The sequence below is a fragment of the Oncorhynchus gorbuscha genome, unplaced genomic scaffold (assembly GCF_021184085.1).
Source record: "Oncorhynchus gorbuscha isolate QuinsamMale2020 ecotype Even-year unplaced genomic scaffold, OgorEven_v1.0 Un_scaffold_634, whole genome shotgun sequence".
Lineage (NCBI taxonomy): Eukaryota > Metazoa > Chordata > Actinopteri > Salmoniformes > Salmonidae > Oncorhynchus > Oncorhynchus gorbuscha.
The window spans coordinates 135,624-153,537 of NW_025745746.1; the positions used below are offsets into that span (position 1 = coordinate 135,624).

The following is a 17,914-nucleotide window of genomic DNA, read 5'->3' on the forward strand; positions in this document are numbered from 1 at the left end:
TAACAATTCTTTTAACTAGGAAATGTATTCTAAATGTACACCAGTCAGGATTCAGACCAGATTAAATAAAGGACCATCTTTACTACTTCTTTGGTTTTAAATTATTTTTTCTTAATTGTTTGGATAAGAAAAAAGACACTGTGCGGCCTCTTTTATTGACCCGTCTAAAGCCTCCGACACTATGGATCACTCAGTACCGTATTCCAGAGGCTTTTGCGTCAATTGGCCTGGACCAGGCTGCATGCAGCTGGTTGGATAATGATTTAAAAAGATAAAAGCAGTGTGTATTTACAGGTGGTGTTAAAATCCGTTTTCTGGACATAATAAAGACAGTCCCGCAGTGATCGATTCTTTAGTTCTTTTGGGTATCCTCAAAAATAAAAATAAATCAATTCAAGCGTTATTTGTCACATCGCCGAATACAACAGACCTTACAGTGAAATGCTTACTTACTTTTAAAATGAAGCTTGTTTAAATAAATAAAAATAACAATACAAACACAATAAAAGTTATATTTTTGAAGAAACACAATAACATAACTATAGGCTATATACAGCTACCGAGTCAATGTGTACTTAGCAATGTGCGGGGGTACCGGTTAGTCAATGTGCGGGGTATCGGTTAGTCAGTAATGCGGGGTACGGTTAGTCAATGGTTAGTCAATGTCCGGTTAGTCAATGGGTACCGGTTAGTCAATGTACCGGTTAGTCAATGTCTTGAGGTACGGTTAGTCAATGTCTTGAGGGTGCGGTTAGTCAATGTGCACCCGGTTAGTCAATGTGCGGGGTTACAATGTGCGGTTTAGTCAATGTGCGGGGGTACCCGGTTAGTCAATGTCTTGAAATTATCGGTTAGTCAATGTGTGGGGGTACGGTTAGTCAATGCTGAGGCGGTTAGTCAATGTCTTGAAGGTACGGTTAGTCAATGTGCGGGGGTACCGGTTAGTCAATGTGAAGTACGGGTCAATGTACGGTTAGTCAATGTGCGGGGTAATGTCGGTTAGTCAATGTGCGGGGGTATCGGTTAGTCAATGTGTGGGGGTACCGGTTAGTCAATGTGCAGGGGTCACCGGTTAGTCAATGTGCGGGGGTACCGGTTAGTCAATGTGTGGGGTACCGGTTAGTCAATGTGCGGGGTACCGGTTAGTCAATGTGCGGGGGTACAGGCTCGTCGAGGTAATTGAGGAAACATATACAGTACATGTAAGTAGGGATAAAGTGAATATGCATAGATAATAAACAGCAGCATAAAAAGGGTTTCAATGTAAATAGTCTGGGTGGCCATTTGATTACCTGTTCAGCAGTCTTATGGTTTGGGGGTAGAAGCTGTTAAGCAGCCTTTGGACCTAGATTTGCTTCGGTACCGCTTGCCATGTGATAGCAGAGAGAACAGTCTATGACTTGGGTGGCCTGGGCCTTGACAATTCTTAGGTCTTCCGCTGATACTGCCTGTTATAGAGGTCCTGGATGGCACAAAGCTTGGCCCCAGTGATGTACTGGGCCGTACACACTACCTCTGTAGCGCCTTGCAGTCGGATTTATAGTTGCCATACCAAGCGTGTGATGCAAATCCAGTCAGGCTCTCGATGGTGCAGCTGTAGAACTTTGAGGATCTGAGGACCCATGCCAAATCTTTTCAGTATAGCCTATGCTCCTGAATTCTTAACACAAATAATTATATTCTACACTGTCAGTCTATAATCAGCACGTGAGTGAGGGTGGCTTTGTATTCATCCTTCATATAGAGAGAGGCCCAGCTAGGCCCAACAGAGGGCCACCCAGCCAGCACTGGGTAGTGGGTAGATCCCTGGTGTGGAATGTAGGCCATTGCCATGGCAATATTACAGCTGCCTGCCTGAGGTTCTGTTGTGGCCATCCTCCTGTTGACCAGTGTTTTCCCCATAGAATTAGGAATTAGAATACACATTTAATAGGATCTCTATGTTTGGCTCTGTGTTAAAAATTCACCATCACACACAATCACTAACTTGTGTCAGTTGGTCATACAAGAAATATCGTTTTTTTCTCTTCTTAAAAAACATTTACTAAACCCAGACATTTGAATCTTGAGTCTTTATCAAAATAAATTGTCTATCCAATCCTATGTATATCAATTATTATCAGCCTCTGGGGTGTAATTCACAGTTCCCGGACGATGCTGGGCCAATTGTGTGCCACCCTATCACGTCCGGTTGTGATACAGCCTGGAATCGAACCAGGATCTGTAGTGACGCCTATAGCACTGAGATGCAGTGCCTTAGACCGCTGTGCCGCTCGGGAGCCCCTGAGTGACTAGTGTGAGGTCATTGAGAGGCAGTGTTATACGCATTGGCACGAGGATACCGCCCGGGATACCAACCCCAATCCCTTCCAGCTCCAACCCGTTTCAACAGTGTAGTTTCCCAAAAGCTCCACCTTTGACTGAACATCTTTGAGTTGGTACGTTAAAATATCAGTAAATCTTTGAAAATCTGACCGTAAAAAAAAAAACTCAACAAATATTGACTGGCTGAAGTAAAACTATTACGTTCTTTGTTGTCTGTCTTTTGTAATTTGTTCAATGAACCATAAAATAAGGAACCATCTGTACTGACACAATAAGGAAGCTCTTTCCTTCCGTATACACAACTAACTGTACATGTTCAATTACATATTTGTTTTTCAATGATATAGCCTATGTACACACACACAATCGCTCATGACGCAATTACGCAAGATTTTAGTTCTTGGTCTCTGAGACTATAACGTGTCTTTCTACCCTCATTTGTTCAAATACATTAATTAACAAGATCCAGTATAGGAAATCCATACAGTGTACAATACTGTTCCCTGTTGAATAGATGTTTCACTGTAAGCCTGTACCTGTCGTCATGGTTATATATTTGTTTAATACCTTGTTTAATACCTCTGCTTTTATGGCTTTAGTGCTCTGTATTTCTTACTGTCAGATATAAACACTGGAAAGGGGAGGGATCAGCTTGAATGGCTGTGTTTATAGAGGAGAGATCCACAAGCCAAGTGGGCAATGGGCAAGACTCAAGAGAAACACACTATGGGATGGTTTCCAGGGCACAGCCTAGTCCTGGACTAAACACCAAGCTCAATTAAGAATCCCCATTGAAAATGCTTTTAAGTCCAGTATTAGGAGTAATTTGTGTCAGGGAAACGGCCCCTACATGTCTGTTTATAGCATAGAAATGGATTTCTAGCTCTATTCCAATTAACCATAGGCTGATTCAAGTAATTAGGACAAATCCTTTGGGAACATTTGGCACAGACTATTGTCATTTTCCCAGAAATCCCCACATTGCCTGTCAGTTCAATATGCACATTGTTCTCTCTTTGAAGGATAATGATGCTCTTTATTATCTTTGTTTAGTTTGATGGGGCTGCTAAGAGTGTATTTTGTGAGATGACAATGTTTTATTATATTTGGGCTTCATCATCATATTCAATTTGATAACGTAAATATTATAACATACAACATGTTGTAGCCTTTGTAAGTCCTGTTTAAATGTTTAGTTATAACTTCCAGATGGACATTTTTAAAGGGTGTATGTATCTTTAAGAAGATTACCTGTCCATACTACAGTGCGCTCGCAGTCTGTCGCGAAGCCAGAGGGTTTGCTTGAACGTTCCAAAAAGTGGATGTTTAGGAGACTTCTACAGAACGACGTGGAGTCAACGTCCTGCCGCTTCACTGCGCCGACACTTTACTGTAGATATGGAAGGAGATGCATAACTGTATATTAAGACGTAAACCGTATTATAATAAGATACCATCTGACTGCTGTGTCCGTGGGAATTACTTCGTAATTGGGGATCATCATATTCATTCGGGTTTATTTTGCTTTGGAATTCCTGATCTGCTCTTGATATGATATCCACGGCAGATTGTTGTTTTTTAACCATGTCTTTATAATTAATTTGGCAATCTGCTAAACTTTGGGGAGAGCATACAATATTCTGTCTGTCGATCACTTTGGATACTGCGAGCTATGTTGCCAAGATGTTACAAGAGATCAATGTTTCGTCCTTTTTCTGGAAACAATCTTAACGCTCTTATTGTAAACAAATGTAAAGTACAATGATACATTCATACTGAAACCAAGGGATTATACACAGGACGGTGGAGAATGGCTTCGAAGGAGAGGTTGAATGAGCTGTGGATTTTATATTACACCAAGGTAAGTTTAATAGGGGGGGCTGACACCTGTTGTTGAATTGCAATTGTCCTATATTTGCTTGAAAGCTTTTTTCGAAGGTATCACCGAAAAACATGACTCCAGTGCACGCTACAGTTGGCAACCATATTTGCCTATGCTTGTTGTTCTGATAGTGAGCAGGCGGAATCGTATGAGGAAGTATTTGGGATTCATGCAGGATGTATTTTGAGCGTGTCGACTCATAATTTCGCCTCTGTCCATAAACAGGCAGTTTTATTCCGTGATATGCCAGCACTATCTACGGTTTAGTTGATCTGATTTTGTGAAACATTGTTCTAATTCTATGCTAGTATAACTTGGCGTCGACAATTCTGAATATGGTTCCTTTACCTGCTGGCTACTGCCAAGGTCAGAACGGAATAGGAAGCGAGACACCCACTCGATGTTTCTTTCTGGTCCAGACCCAGCTGCTACTGAATTAGTATCTATGGGAGACCCACCCCGTTAAGTAGACCGGAACGGACCATTTTTTCAATGGTAAACTGCTTGAGTGAACCATCTTCATTTATCCACCATCTTTGGTCAGGTGCCCTCTTTACTTCCTGAATGTAGTTCCTACTTGTCACATGTATGTTGTTCACTTTAGCAGAGTTGGTGTAGGTCTATAGATAGTTATCCTTCTCTTATTTGTTTAACAGATTTATTCAGGGATATGGGTCATAGCATAACATATTTGCAACATTGTATTGGCAGTGGTGTAGCGCGGTTTCACGGCCCCCGCAAGGTCTATGCAAGCCCTGTGCAATGGGACATAGATAAAAATGTGCCGTTTTATAGCAAATGTTGTGGTATTTTACACATTTTTGCCATGAGGCGGAGATAAAATGTTCAGTTTAAAGCTAATTTCCCCAAAACTCGTAGGCCGTGCGCTATGCCAGGTTGTATCAGTTTGTAGACTACTGCACTAGCACCTGCTTATAATACATTGTAGCCTACAAGAACACAACTGTTGCAACAGTATTAGTATTTATCAGCATCACAAAACTCCTTGTCTGAAATGTGCCGAGAAATTAAAATGTGTGTTATTGATATAGCCTACACACTATTGGTCTGCATTGCAACCCTGACATATTACACCCAGGTCGGCCTAAAAACAAACATTTCCATAAGAGTGGTGGAAAAAGACTTGTCCTTGGTTTATTTTAGAATTGGGTGTGACTACTAACTGGCAATGGTCAGTCATCCATCCTTTTTCATGAATCCCTTTTTGAATGAAAACATATTGCCTGGAAATGAATTAATGATACTAAATTATTCACTAGATTTTGCAATCTGTTTCAAATGCCTAAGGAAAAGTTGCAATGAGTACTGCAGTTTTTTCCTATTATGTTATATGCCTATTTTGAGGTGCAGTTGGTGACATTCCCTCCTATACCCATGCAACCATACCTAGGCCTTTCTCTTCCTCTCCTCTCCATATTCACTCCTACTTCATAGCTTGAGGCACTGGCAGGCATTGAGGGGTTAAACATGGCAGAAGACAAAGCAGATGGACCTGTTTCAGCAGGTAGAAGCGCAGACAGAGGGCCCCTCCCTCACTAGGCCTACCTCCTGTCCTGTTGGTTCACTAACAGAGGGCCCCTCCCTCACTAGGCCTACCTCCTGTCCTGTTGGTCCACTAACAGAGAAGGCCCCTCCCTCACTAGGCCTACCTCCTGTCCTGTTGGTTCACTAACAGAGAAGGGCCCCTCCTCACTAGGCCTACCTCCTGTCCTGTTGGTTCACCAACAGAGGGGCCCCTCCTCACTAGGCCTACCTCCTGTCCTGTTGGTTCACTAACAGAGGGCCCCTCCCTCACTAGGCCTACCTCCTGTCCTGTTGGTTCACTAACAGAGGGAGGGCCCCTCCCTCACTAGGCCTACCTCCTGTCCTGTTGGTTCACTAACAGAGGGGGCCCCTCCCTCACTAGGCCTACCTCCTGTCCTGTTGGTTCACTAACAGAGGGCCCCTCCCTCACTAGGCCTACCTCCTGTCCTGTTGGTTCACTAACAGAGGAGGGCCCCTCCTCACTAGGCCTACCTCCTGTCCTGTTGGTTCACTAACAGAGGAGGGCCCCTCCCTCACTAGGCCTACCTCCTGTCCTGTTGGTTCACTAACAGAGGAGGGCCCCTCCCTCACTAGGCCTACCTCCTGTCCTGTTGGTTCACTAACAGAGGAGGGCCCCTCCCTCACTAGGCCTACCTCCTGTCTTGTTGGTCCACTAACAGCCCACAGTGTGCATCCCGAATGGCACCCTATTCCCTATATAGTGCACTGCTTTTGACCAGGGCCTGCATAGGGAATAGGATGCAACCCCATTGCTGTTGGTTTAGATGCCCACACACAGTACATCTGGATGGGGTCACATTTAAGGCTGGGACGATACCAGTATCTCAATATTTTTTTTTCCATGGCAAAAATGTAAACACAAAGCAGACCAAAACTCTTTGGTCCTTTAACCTGCTGGATGTAACATATTGTGTGCTGTAGTTTGGAAAAATAAATACATGTGACTCTGGATGACAACATAATGATTTTTGTTTCCAACATTAAGGCTGTTTTCCTAAAACCCACTTTGTATTTTGTTTCATTGCCACTCTACTATTGAGTATCTCTATATACTGGTGTTGTCCCAGCCCTAGTTACATTGGTTGATTGAGTATCTCTATATACTGGTGTTGTCCCAGCCCTAGTTACATTGGTTGATTGAGTATCTCTATATACTGGTGTTGTCCCAGCCCTAGTTACATTGGTTGATTGAGTATCTCTATATACTGGTGTTGTCCCAGCCCTAGTTACATTGGTTGATTGAGTATCTCTATATACTGGTGTTGTCCCAGCCCTAGTTACATTGGTTGATTGAGTATCTCTATATACTGGTGTTGTCCCAGCCCTAGTTACATTGGTTGATTGAGTATCTCTATATACTGGTGTTGTCCCAGCCCTAGTTACATTGGTTGATTGAGTATCTCTATATACTGGTGTTGTCCCAGCCCTAGTTACATTGGTTGATTGAGTATCTCTATATACTGGTGTTGTCCCAGCCCTAGTTACATTGGTTGATTGAGTATCTCTATATACTAGTGTTGTCCCAGCCCTAGTTACATTGGTTGATTGAGTATCTCTATATATACTGGTGTTGTCCCAGCCCTAGTTACATTGGTTGATTGAGTATCTCTATATACTGGTGTTGTCCCAGCCCTAGTTACATTGGTTGATTGAGTATCTCTATATACTGGTGTTGTCCCAGCCCTAGTTACATTGGTTGATTGAGTATCTCTATATACTGGTGTTGTCCCAGCCCTAGTTACATTGGTTGATTGAGTATCTCTATATACTGGTGTTGTCCCAGCCCTAGTTACATTGGTTGATTGAGTATCTCTATATACTGGTGTTGTCCCAGCCCTAGTTACATTGGTTGATTGAGTATCTCTATATACTGGTGTTGTCCCAGCCCTAGTTACATTGGTTGATTGAGTATCTCTATATACTGGTGTTGTCCCAGCCCTAGTTACATTGGTTGATTGAGTATCTCTATATACTGGTGTTGTCCCAGCCCTAGTTACATTGGTTGATTGAGTATCTCTATATACTGGTGTTGTCCCAGCCCTAGTTACATTGGTTGATTGAGTATCTCTATATACTGGTGTTGTCCCAGCCCTAGTTACATTGGTTGATTGAGTATCTCTATATACTGGTGTTGTCCCAGCCCTAGTTACATTGGTTGATTGAGTATCTCTATATACTGGTGTTGTCCCAGCCTAGTTACATTGGTTGATTGAGTATCTCTATATACTGGTGTTGTCCCAGCCCTAGTTACATTGGTTGATTGAGTATCTCTATATAGTGGTGTTGTCCCAGCCCTAGTTACATTGGTTGATTGAGTATCTCTATATAGTGGTGTTGTCAGCCCTAGTTACATTGGTTGATTGAGTATCTCTATATAGTGGTGTTGTCCCAGCCCTAGTTACATTGGTTGATTGAGTATCTCTATATAGTGGTGTTGTCCCAGCCCTAGTTACATTGGTTGATTGAGTATCTCTATATAGTGGTGTTGTCCCAGCCCTAGTTACATTGGTTGATTGAGTATCTCTATATACTGGTGTTGTCCCAGCCCTAGTTACATTGGTTGATTGAGTATCTCTATATACTGGTGTTGTTGAGTATCCCAGCCCTAGTTACATTGGTTGATTGAGTATCTCTATATAGTGGTGTTGTCCCAGCCCTAGTTACATTGGTTGATTGAGTATCTCTATATAGTGGTGTTGTCCCAGCCCTAGTTACATTGGTTGATTGAGTATCTCTATATAGTGGTGTTGTCCCAGCCCTAGTTACATTGGTTGATTGAGTATCTCTATATAGTGGTGTTGTCCCAGCCCTAGTTACATTGGTTGATTGAGTATCTCTATATACTGGTGTTGTCCCAGCCCTAGTTACATTGGTTGATTGAGTATCTCTATATACTGGTGTTGTCCCAGCCCTAGTTACATTGGTTGATTGAGTATCTCTATATACTGGTGTTGTCCCAGCCCTAGTTACATTGGTTGATTGAGTATCTCTATATACTGGTGTTGTCCCAGCCCTAGTTACATTGGTTGATTGAGTATCTCTATATACTGGTGTTGTCCCAGCCTAGTTACATTGGTTGATTACTCTATATACTGGTTGTCCCAGCCCTAGTTACATTGGTTGATTGAGTATCTCTATATACTGGTGTTGTCCCAGCCCTAGTTACATTGGTTGATTGAGTATCTCTATATACTGGTGTTGTCCCAGCCCTAGTTACATTGGTTGATTGAGTATCTCTATATACTAGTGTTGTCCCAGCCCTAGTTACATTGGTTGATTGAGTATCTCTATATACTGGTGTTGTCCCAGCCCTAGTTACATTGGTTGATTGAGTATCTCTATATACTGGTGTTGTCCCAGCCCTAGTTACATTGGTTGATTGAGTATCTCTATATACTGGTGTTGTCCCAGCCCTAGTTACATTGGTTGATTGAGTATCTCTATATACTGGTGTTGTCCCAGCCCTAGTTACATTGGTTGATTGAGTATCTCTATATACTGGTGTTGTCCCAGCCCTAGTTACATTGGTTGATTGAGTATCTCTATATACTGGTGTTGTCCCAGCCCTAGTTACATTGGTTGATTGAGTATCTCTATATACTGGTGTTGTCCCAGCCCTAGTTACATTGGTTGATTGAGTATCTCTATATACTGGTGTTGTCCCAGCCCTAGTTACATTGGTTGATTGAGTATCTCTATATACTGGTGTTGTCCCAGCCCTAGTTACATTGGTTGATTGAGTATCTCTATATACTGGTGTTGTCCCAGCCCTAGTTACATTGGTTGATTGAGTATCTCTATATACTGGTGTTGTCCCAGCCCTAGTTACATTGGTTGATTGAGTATCTCTATATACTGGTGTTGTCCCAGCCCTAGTTACATTGGTTGATTGAGTATCTCTATATACTGGTGTTGTCCCAGCCCTAGTTACATTGGTTGATTGAGTATCTCTATATACTGGTGTTGTCCCAGCCCTAGTTACATTGGTTGATTGAGTATCTCTATATACTGGTGTTGTCCCAGCCCTAGTTACATTGGTTGATTGAGTATCTCTATATACTGGTGTTGTCCCAGCCCTAGTTACATTGGTTGATTGAGTATCTCTATATACTAGTGTTGTCCCAGCCCTAGTTACATTGGTTGATTGAGTATCTCTATATACTGGTGTTGTCCCAGCCCTAGTTACATTGGTTGATTGAGTATCTCTATATACTGGTGTTGTCCCAGCCCTAGTTACATTGGTTGATTGAGTATCTCTATATACTGGTGTTGTCCCAGCCCTAGTTACATTGGTTGATTGAGTATCTCTATATACTGGTGTTGTCCCAGCCCTAGTTACATTGGTTGATTGAGTATCTCTATATACTGGTGTTGTCCCAGCCCTAGTTACATTGGTTGATTGAGTATCTCTATATACTAGTGTTGTCCCAGCCCTAGTTACATTGGTTGATTGAGTATCTCTATATACTGGTGTTGTCCCAGCCCTAGTTACATTGGTTGATTGAGTATCTCTATATACTGGTGTTGTCCCAGCCCTAGTTACATTGGTTGATTGAGTATCTCTATATACTGGTTTTGTCCCAGCCCTAGTTACATTGGTTGATTGAGTATCTCTATATACTGGTGTTGTCCCAGCCCTAGTTACATTGGTTGATTGCATTGGTTTTGAAATGGGACATTGTTTAATAAGTATCTGCATGCAGAGTGGGTGCCAGTGTTTGAATATTATCTGGTGCGTCAGTCTTCTAAGTCAAGGTTTCCCAAACTTGTGTACCTAGGGGGCCCGGGACCATCTTGTTTTTGCCCATAGCACATCACAGTTAATTTCAAATAATCAAAGCTTGATGATGAGTTGGTTATTTGAATCAGCTGTGTAGCGCTAGGACAAAAACCAGAGCAGGGGCCCCAGGACAGAGTTGGGGAAACCCTTGTTTAAGTGAGGCTTCATTACTCATGGTTTTTATGGTGACCCCATTGTCTGCAGGTTAAACCTTTACTGGGTGTTCTAACAACTACTGTTAGATGTACGTAGTAGAGGTCGACCGACTTATGATTTTTCAACGGCGATACCGATTATTGGAGGACCAAAAAAAGCCGATACCGATTAATCCGTCAATTTCATACATATACATACATACATACATACATACATACATACATACATACATACATACATACATACATACATACATACATACATACATACATATATTTGTAATAATGACAATTACAACAATACTGAATGAACAATTAACAATTTTATTTGAATTTAATATAATACACAATGAAACATGTTCAATTTGGTTTAAATAATGCAAAAACAAAGTGTTGGAGAAGAAAGTAAAAGTGCAAAATGTGCCATGTAAAAAAGCTAACGTTTAACCTGTTGAGTGTAGGGGGCAGTATTTTGATGTTTGGATGAAAAACATAACCAAATTAAACTGCCTATTTCTCAGGCCCAGAAGCTAGAATATGCATATAATTGTCAGTGGATGGCTGGGTGCCAGGAGAGTTTTGCATGCGCAACAGCTTGGAGCAGACATTTTCTCTCTGTCCCATTGAAAAAGCTACAGTTCGGGTTTAAATATTATCGATTATTTATTGTAAAAACAACCTGAGGATTGATTTGAAAAAACGTTTGACATGTTTCTACGAACTTTACGGATACTATTTGGAATTTGTCTGCCCGTCGTGACCGCTCGAGCCTATGAATTACTCAACAAAATACGCCAACCAAATGTAGGTATTTTGGATATAAAAAAAAGGAATATTTATTGTGTAACTTTGAGTCTTGTGAGTGCAAACATCCAAAGATCAAGGTAGCGATTAATTTTATTGCTTTTCTGACTGTCTTGACCAATCTACTTTGCTGCTAGCTGTTTGTAATGTTTTGTCTGCTGAGAGAGATGTCCTAACATAAACGCTTGGTTTGCTCTAGCTGTAAAGCTTTTTGAAATCTGACACACCAGGTGGATTAACAACAAGCTAAACTGTGTTTTCTATATAGCACTTGTGATTTCATGAGAATTAAATATTTTTAGTAATTTAATTTTAATTTAGCGCTCTGCAATTCAGCGGATGTTGACAAATGATCCTGCTAACGGAATGGGTGCGCCAAGAAGTTCCTTGCTCAGAACATGAGAACATATGAAAGCTGGTGGTTCCTTTTAACATGAGTCTTCAATATTACCAGGTAAGAGGTTTTAGTTATTATAGGACTATTTCTCTCTATACCATTTGTATTTCATATACCTTTTGACTATTGGATGTTCTAATAGGTACTTTAGTATTGCCAGCCTAATCTCGGGGAGTTGATAGGCTTGATGTCATAAACAGCGCAATGCTTGAAGCATTGCGAAGAGCTGCTGGCAGGTCGCACAAAAGTGCTGTTTGAATGAATGCTTACGAGCCTTCTGCTGCCTACCACCGCTCAGTCAGACTGCTCTATCAAATCATAGACTTAATTATAATATAATAACACACAGAAATACAAGCCTTAGGTCATTAATATGGTCATATCCGGAAACTATCATTTCAAAAACAAAATGTTGATTCTTTCAGTGAAATACAGTACCGTTCTGTATTTTATCTAAACGGGTGGCATCCATAAGTCTAAATATTCCTGTTACATTACACAACCTACATTGTTATGTCATAATTATGTAAAATTCTGGCAAATTAGTTCGCAATGAGCCAGGCGGCCCAAACTGTGGCATATACCCCGACTCTGCGTGCAATGAGCAAGCGAAATGACACAATTTCCCTAGTTAGTGATTTTAAGAAAGGTATTGATGTTTATGGTTAGATACATTCGTGCAACGGTGTGCTTTTTCGCAAATGCGCTTTTGATAAACCATCCCTCGTTTGGCGAAGTTGGCCGTCTTTGTTAGGAAGAAATAGTCTTCACACAGTTCGCAGCGAGCCAGGTGGCCAAAATTGCTGAATATACCCTGACTCAGACGCACAGAACGCAAGAGAAGTGACACAATTTCCCTAGATAAAATAAATTCATGTTAGCAGGCAATATTAACTAAATATGCAGGTTATATAAATATATACAGTGCCTTGCGAAAGTATTCGGCCCCCTTGAACTTTAGACCTTTTGCCACATTTCAGGCTTCAAACAAAGATATAAAACTGTATTTTTGTGAAGAATCAACAACAAGTGGGACAAAATCATGAAGTGGAATGACATTTATTGGATATTTCAAACTTTTTTAACAAATCAAAAACTGGGCGTGCAAAATTATTCAGCCCCCTTAAAGTTAATACTTTGTAGCGCCACCTTTTGCTGCGATTACAGCTGTAAGTCGCTTGGGGTATGTCTATCAGTTTTGCACATTGAGAGACCAAATTTTTTCCCATTCCTCCTTGCAAAACAGCTGGAGCTCAGTGAGGTTGGATGGAGAGCATTTGTGAACAGCAGTTTTCAGTTCTTTCCACAGATTCGATTGGATTCAGGTCTGGACTTTGACTTGGCCATTCTAACACCTGGATATGTTTATTGCAACTGAAATGTGGCAAAAGGTCGCAAAGTTCAAGGGGGCCGAATACTTTCGCAGGCACTGTACTTGTGTATTGATTTTAAGAAAGGCATTGATGTTTATGCTAAGGTACATATTGGTGCAACGACAGTGCTTTTTTAAATGCGCTTGTTAAATCACCCATTTGGCGATGTAGGCTGTGATTCAATGATAAATTAAAAGGCACCGCATAGATATTATGCAACACAGGACAAGCTAGACAACCTAGTCATATCATCAACCGTGTGTAGTTAACTAGTGATTATGTTAAGATTGATTTTTTTTTATAAGATACGTTTAATGCTAGCTAGCACCTTACCTTGGCTCCTTGCTGCACTCGCATAACAGGTAGTCAGCCTGCCACGCAGTCTCCTCGTGGAGTGCAATGTAATCGGCCATGATCGGTGTCCAGAAATGCAGATTACAGATTGTTATAAAAACTTGAAATCGGCCCTAATTAAAATCGGCCATTCCAATTAAATCGGTCTAACCTCTAGTACGAAGCATATTTGACTTGTTCTTAAGACTGGCAAATCAACAGTAATGATCTGATTAGCCTGTGTGAGAGAAAGGTAGACTATTGACTAGTGTGTTCTAGACTGGGCATTGGACAAGATTTACCAGACTACCTAGGCCACCACAGGTGTAGGCCCCATACCATCTCTTGTTCTCTCTCTCACTCTGTCCACTCTCTGTGGGTGTACTGCTGAGCTCAGTGTTATGTTGTGTCTGCCCATCTGTGTCTAGCATCGGGTCATGACAGTCACCGCTGTACCATGTCAACCACTTCCTCCTGATCCGTCTCTCTGTGTGAGTCTCAAATAGCACCCTATGCCCTATATAGTGCACTACTTTTGACCAGGGCCCATAGAGCTCTGGTCAAAGTAGTGAGCTATGTAGAATAGTGTCCCAAATGGCATCCTATCTATCTCTCTGCAATTTGGAGGACAACTGTGATGTCATGGAGCCACTTCCTTTCCCCATGAACCTTTCAGACTGACAGAGACAACTGCATTTACTCTGTTCAGCAGGGTTTACAACACACACACACAGGCTGAGCATCAGGTAGTTTTGAGAGGTAGTAAGATTTCAATTTTGCATGTGTACGATGGCTTGCAAATGAACAGAACCCAACCAACACATTGTGTTTGTAAATGAAATGAGAACACAGCCAAAGGGCACCCTATTCCCATAAAGTGCACTACTTTTGACCAGAGCCCTATTGACCATTTCAGTATATGTCATCCAAAGTCTGTCGCACTTAAATCCTGGAGGTAAATGAGGACCGACACTGACAAGATTGACCTTGATTTCGACATGGAACAACAGAAAGGGTGTTCACTCTCAAGATGATTTCACAACATTACACTGTATGGTAACAATCACCTGCTGTGACTGTCTCCACTCAATGAATGGACTGAGGTGAGGTAGGCTGACAGAACAGGCGAGGTATAACAACAGGGAACTTAACATTCACCTGCCCCTCCTATAGTCTCCATGAGAATGCAATTTTCTGCGTCTTTTGTTCAGTACCTGTATGTCAAGTTAACATCTTCTATAGTATCATGTTTAACCTGGATGTCTGCCTGCGTACCTGTGTCTGACACTCACATGTCACACACTCAGTATGGTGTCACTGTATGAACCAAATGGAGCATGAAGACATCTGAAACCATTTTAAGAAAGTATTTGACAATGTCTGCATCCTAAATAGTTCCCCATCCTGTATATAGGCCCATAGGGTTCTGGTCAAAAGTAGTGCACAAACATAGGAACATGCAACCATTAGTGTTTGAGCTTGCATTCGATGTGCACTTCAATGTCAGGAGTTGACTGTATTCGAAATGCTCACACGCTGAATGCATGAGTCCTAGCCATCGCTCTGCTTCTCCAGAATCTGGAATAGAACATACGACTTGCACTGGCACGTCAATGACTGGAGCTGTGAGTCCTCCGATTTGTGCAATACATTCTTTACACACATCTTAAATCAGACCCAGAGTCAGCGCTTACATCAAGCTTAGCAATCCTTTGCACATGTACCTGCACCTCACTGTGCATGCAGTGGCTGTGTCCCCATGGCCCATAGGGGTCTGGTTAAACTATGTGTTATATAGAGAATGGCCCATAGGGGTCTGGTTAAACTGTGTTATATAGAGAATGGCCCATAGGGGTCTGGTTAAACTGTGTTATATAGAGAATGGCCCATAGGGGTCTGGTTAAACTATGTGTTATATAGAGAATGGCCCATAGGGGTCTGGTTAAACTATGTGTTATAAACTATATAGAGAATGGCCCATAGGGGTCTGGTTAATAGACTGTGTCTGGTTAAACTATATAGAGAATGGCCCATAGGGGTCTGGTTAAACTATGTGTTATATAGAGAATGGCCCATAGGGGTCTGGTTAAACTGTGTTATAGAGAATGGCCCATAGGGTCTGGTTAAACTATGTGTTATATAGAGAATGGCCCATAGGGGTCTGGTTAAACTATGTGTTATATAGAGAATGGCCCATAGGGGTCTGGTTAAACTATGTGTTATATAGAGAATGGCCCATAGGGGTCTGGTTAAACTGTGTTATATATAGAGAATGGCCCAAGGGGTCTGGTTAAACTATATAGTGTTCATTTTGGAATGCAGTCAGAATATCTCTTGTGCTTGGAGGGAAACAGATTTAGGCTATTGGCTGCTCTTCAGTGCTGCATATCTCTAACCTGTTTATAAAGGGGAAATCTGGTTCAAACAACAGATTTAGGCTATTGTGCTCTTCAGTGCTGCATATCTCTAACCTGTTTATAAAGGGAAATCTGGGATTCAAACAACAGATTTAGGCTATTGGCTGCTGGTTATCTCTAACCTGTTTATAAAGGGGAAATCTGGGATTCAAACAACAGATTTAGGCTAAGTGCTGCATATCTCTAACCTGTTTTTAAAGGGGAAATCTGGGATTCAAACAACAGATTTAGGCTATTGTGTGCTGCATATCTCTAACCTGTTTTTAAAGAAATCTGGGATTCAAACCAGATTTAGGCTATTGGCTCTCTTCAGTGCTGCATATCTCTAACCTGTTTTTAAAGGGGAAATCTGGGATTCAAACAACAGATTTAGGCTAATGCTCTTCAGTGCTGCATATCTCTAACCTGTTTTTAAAGGGAAATCTGGGATTCAAACAACAGATTTAGGCTATTGTGCTCTTCAGTGCTGCATATCTCTAACCTGTTTATAAAGGGGAAATCTGGCAAACAACAGATTTAGGCTATTGGCTGCTCTTCAGTGCTGCATATCTCTAACCTGTTTTTAAAGGGGAAATCTGGGATTCAAACAACAGATTTAGGCTATTGGCTGCTCTTCAGTGCTGCATATCTCTAACCTGTTTTTAATTTAGGGGAAATCTGGGATTCAAACAACAGATTTAGCTCTGTGCTGCATATCTCTAACCTGTTTATAAAGGGGAAATCTGGGATTCAAACAACAGATTTAGGCTATTGGCTGCTCTTCAGTGCTGCATATCTCTAACCTGTTTTTAAAGGGAAATCTGGGATTCAAACAACAGATTTAGGCTATTGGCTGCTCTTCAGTGCTGCATATCTCTAACCTGTTTTTTAAAGGGAAATCTGGGATTCAAACAACAGATTTAGGCTTTGGCTGCTCTTCAGTGCTGCATATCTCTAACCTGTTTTTAAAGGGGAAATCTGGGATTCAAACAACAGATTTAGGCTATTGGCTGCTCTTCAGTGCTGCATATCTCTAACCTGTTTATAAAGGGAAATCTGGGATTCAAACAACAGATTTAGGCTATTGGCTGCTCTTCAGTGCTGCATATCTCTAACCTGTTTTTAAAAATCTGGGATTCAAACAACAGAAATCTGCCCTTCAGTGCTGCATTCAAACAACAGATTTTTAGGCTATTGGCTGCTCTTCAGTGCTGCATATCTCTAACCTGTTTTTAAAGGGAAATCTGGGATTCAAACAACAGATTTAGGCTGCTGCTCTTCAGTGCTGCATATCTCTAACCTGTTTTTAAAGGGGAAATCATTCAAACAGATTTAGGCTATTGGCTCTTCAGCTATCTTCAGTGCTGCATATCTCTAACCTGTTTTTAAAGGGGAAATCTGGGATTCAAACAACAGATTTAGGCTATTGGCTGCTCTTCAGTGCTGCATATCTCTAACCTGTTTTTAAAGGGGAAATCTGGGATTCAAACAACAGATTTAGGCTATCTGCTCTTCAGTGCTGCATTCAAACAAACAACAGTTCTGTTTTCTAAAGTTTGGGCATTGGCTGCTCTTCATCTGCTATCTCTACCTGTAAAACAGTTTAACTTTAGGCTATTGGCTGCTCTTCAATCTCTAACCTGTTTTTAAAGGATGATTTTAAAACTATTTCAACCTGTTTTTAAAGCATTCAAACAACAGATTTAGGCACATCCTTCAGTGCTGCATATCTCTAACCTGTCATGCAGGTAGGGACATGCAGAGCCTTCAGTGCTGCAATCTCTAACCTGTTTATTCAAAACCTCTTTAGGCTATTGGCTTATTCAGTGCTGCATATCTCTAACCTGTTTTTAAAGGGGGAAATCTGGGATTCAAACAGATTTAGGCTATTGGCGCTCTTCAG

At 41.4% G+C, this 17,914-nt stretch overlaps 1 protein-coding gene across 1 annotated transcript in view; it reads left to right on the forward strand.

Annotated features, from left to right (window-relative positions):
- Positions 1-4,078: 4,078 nt before the first annotated feature.
- Positions 4,079-17,914, forward strand: part of nbeal2 (neurobeachin-like 2) — a 140,251-nt gene continuing 126,415 nt past the window's right edge. Inside the window, 1 exon segment of the mRNA XM_046334980.1 lies at positions 4,079-4,186. Coding sequence (XP_046190936.1) covers positions 4,136-4,186 — 51 coding nt within the window. The 5' untranslated portion in view covers positions 4,079-4,135.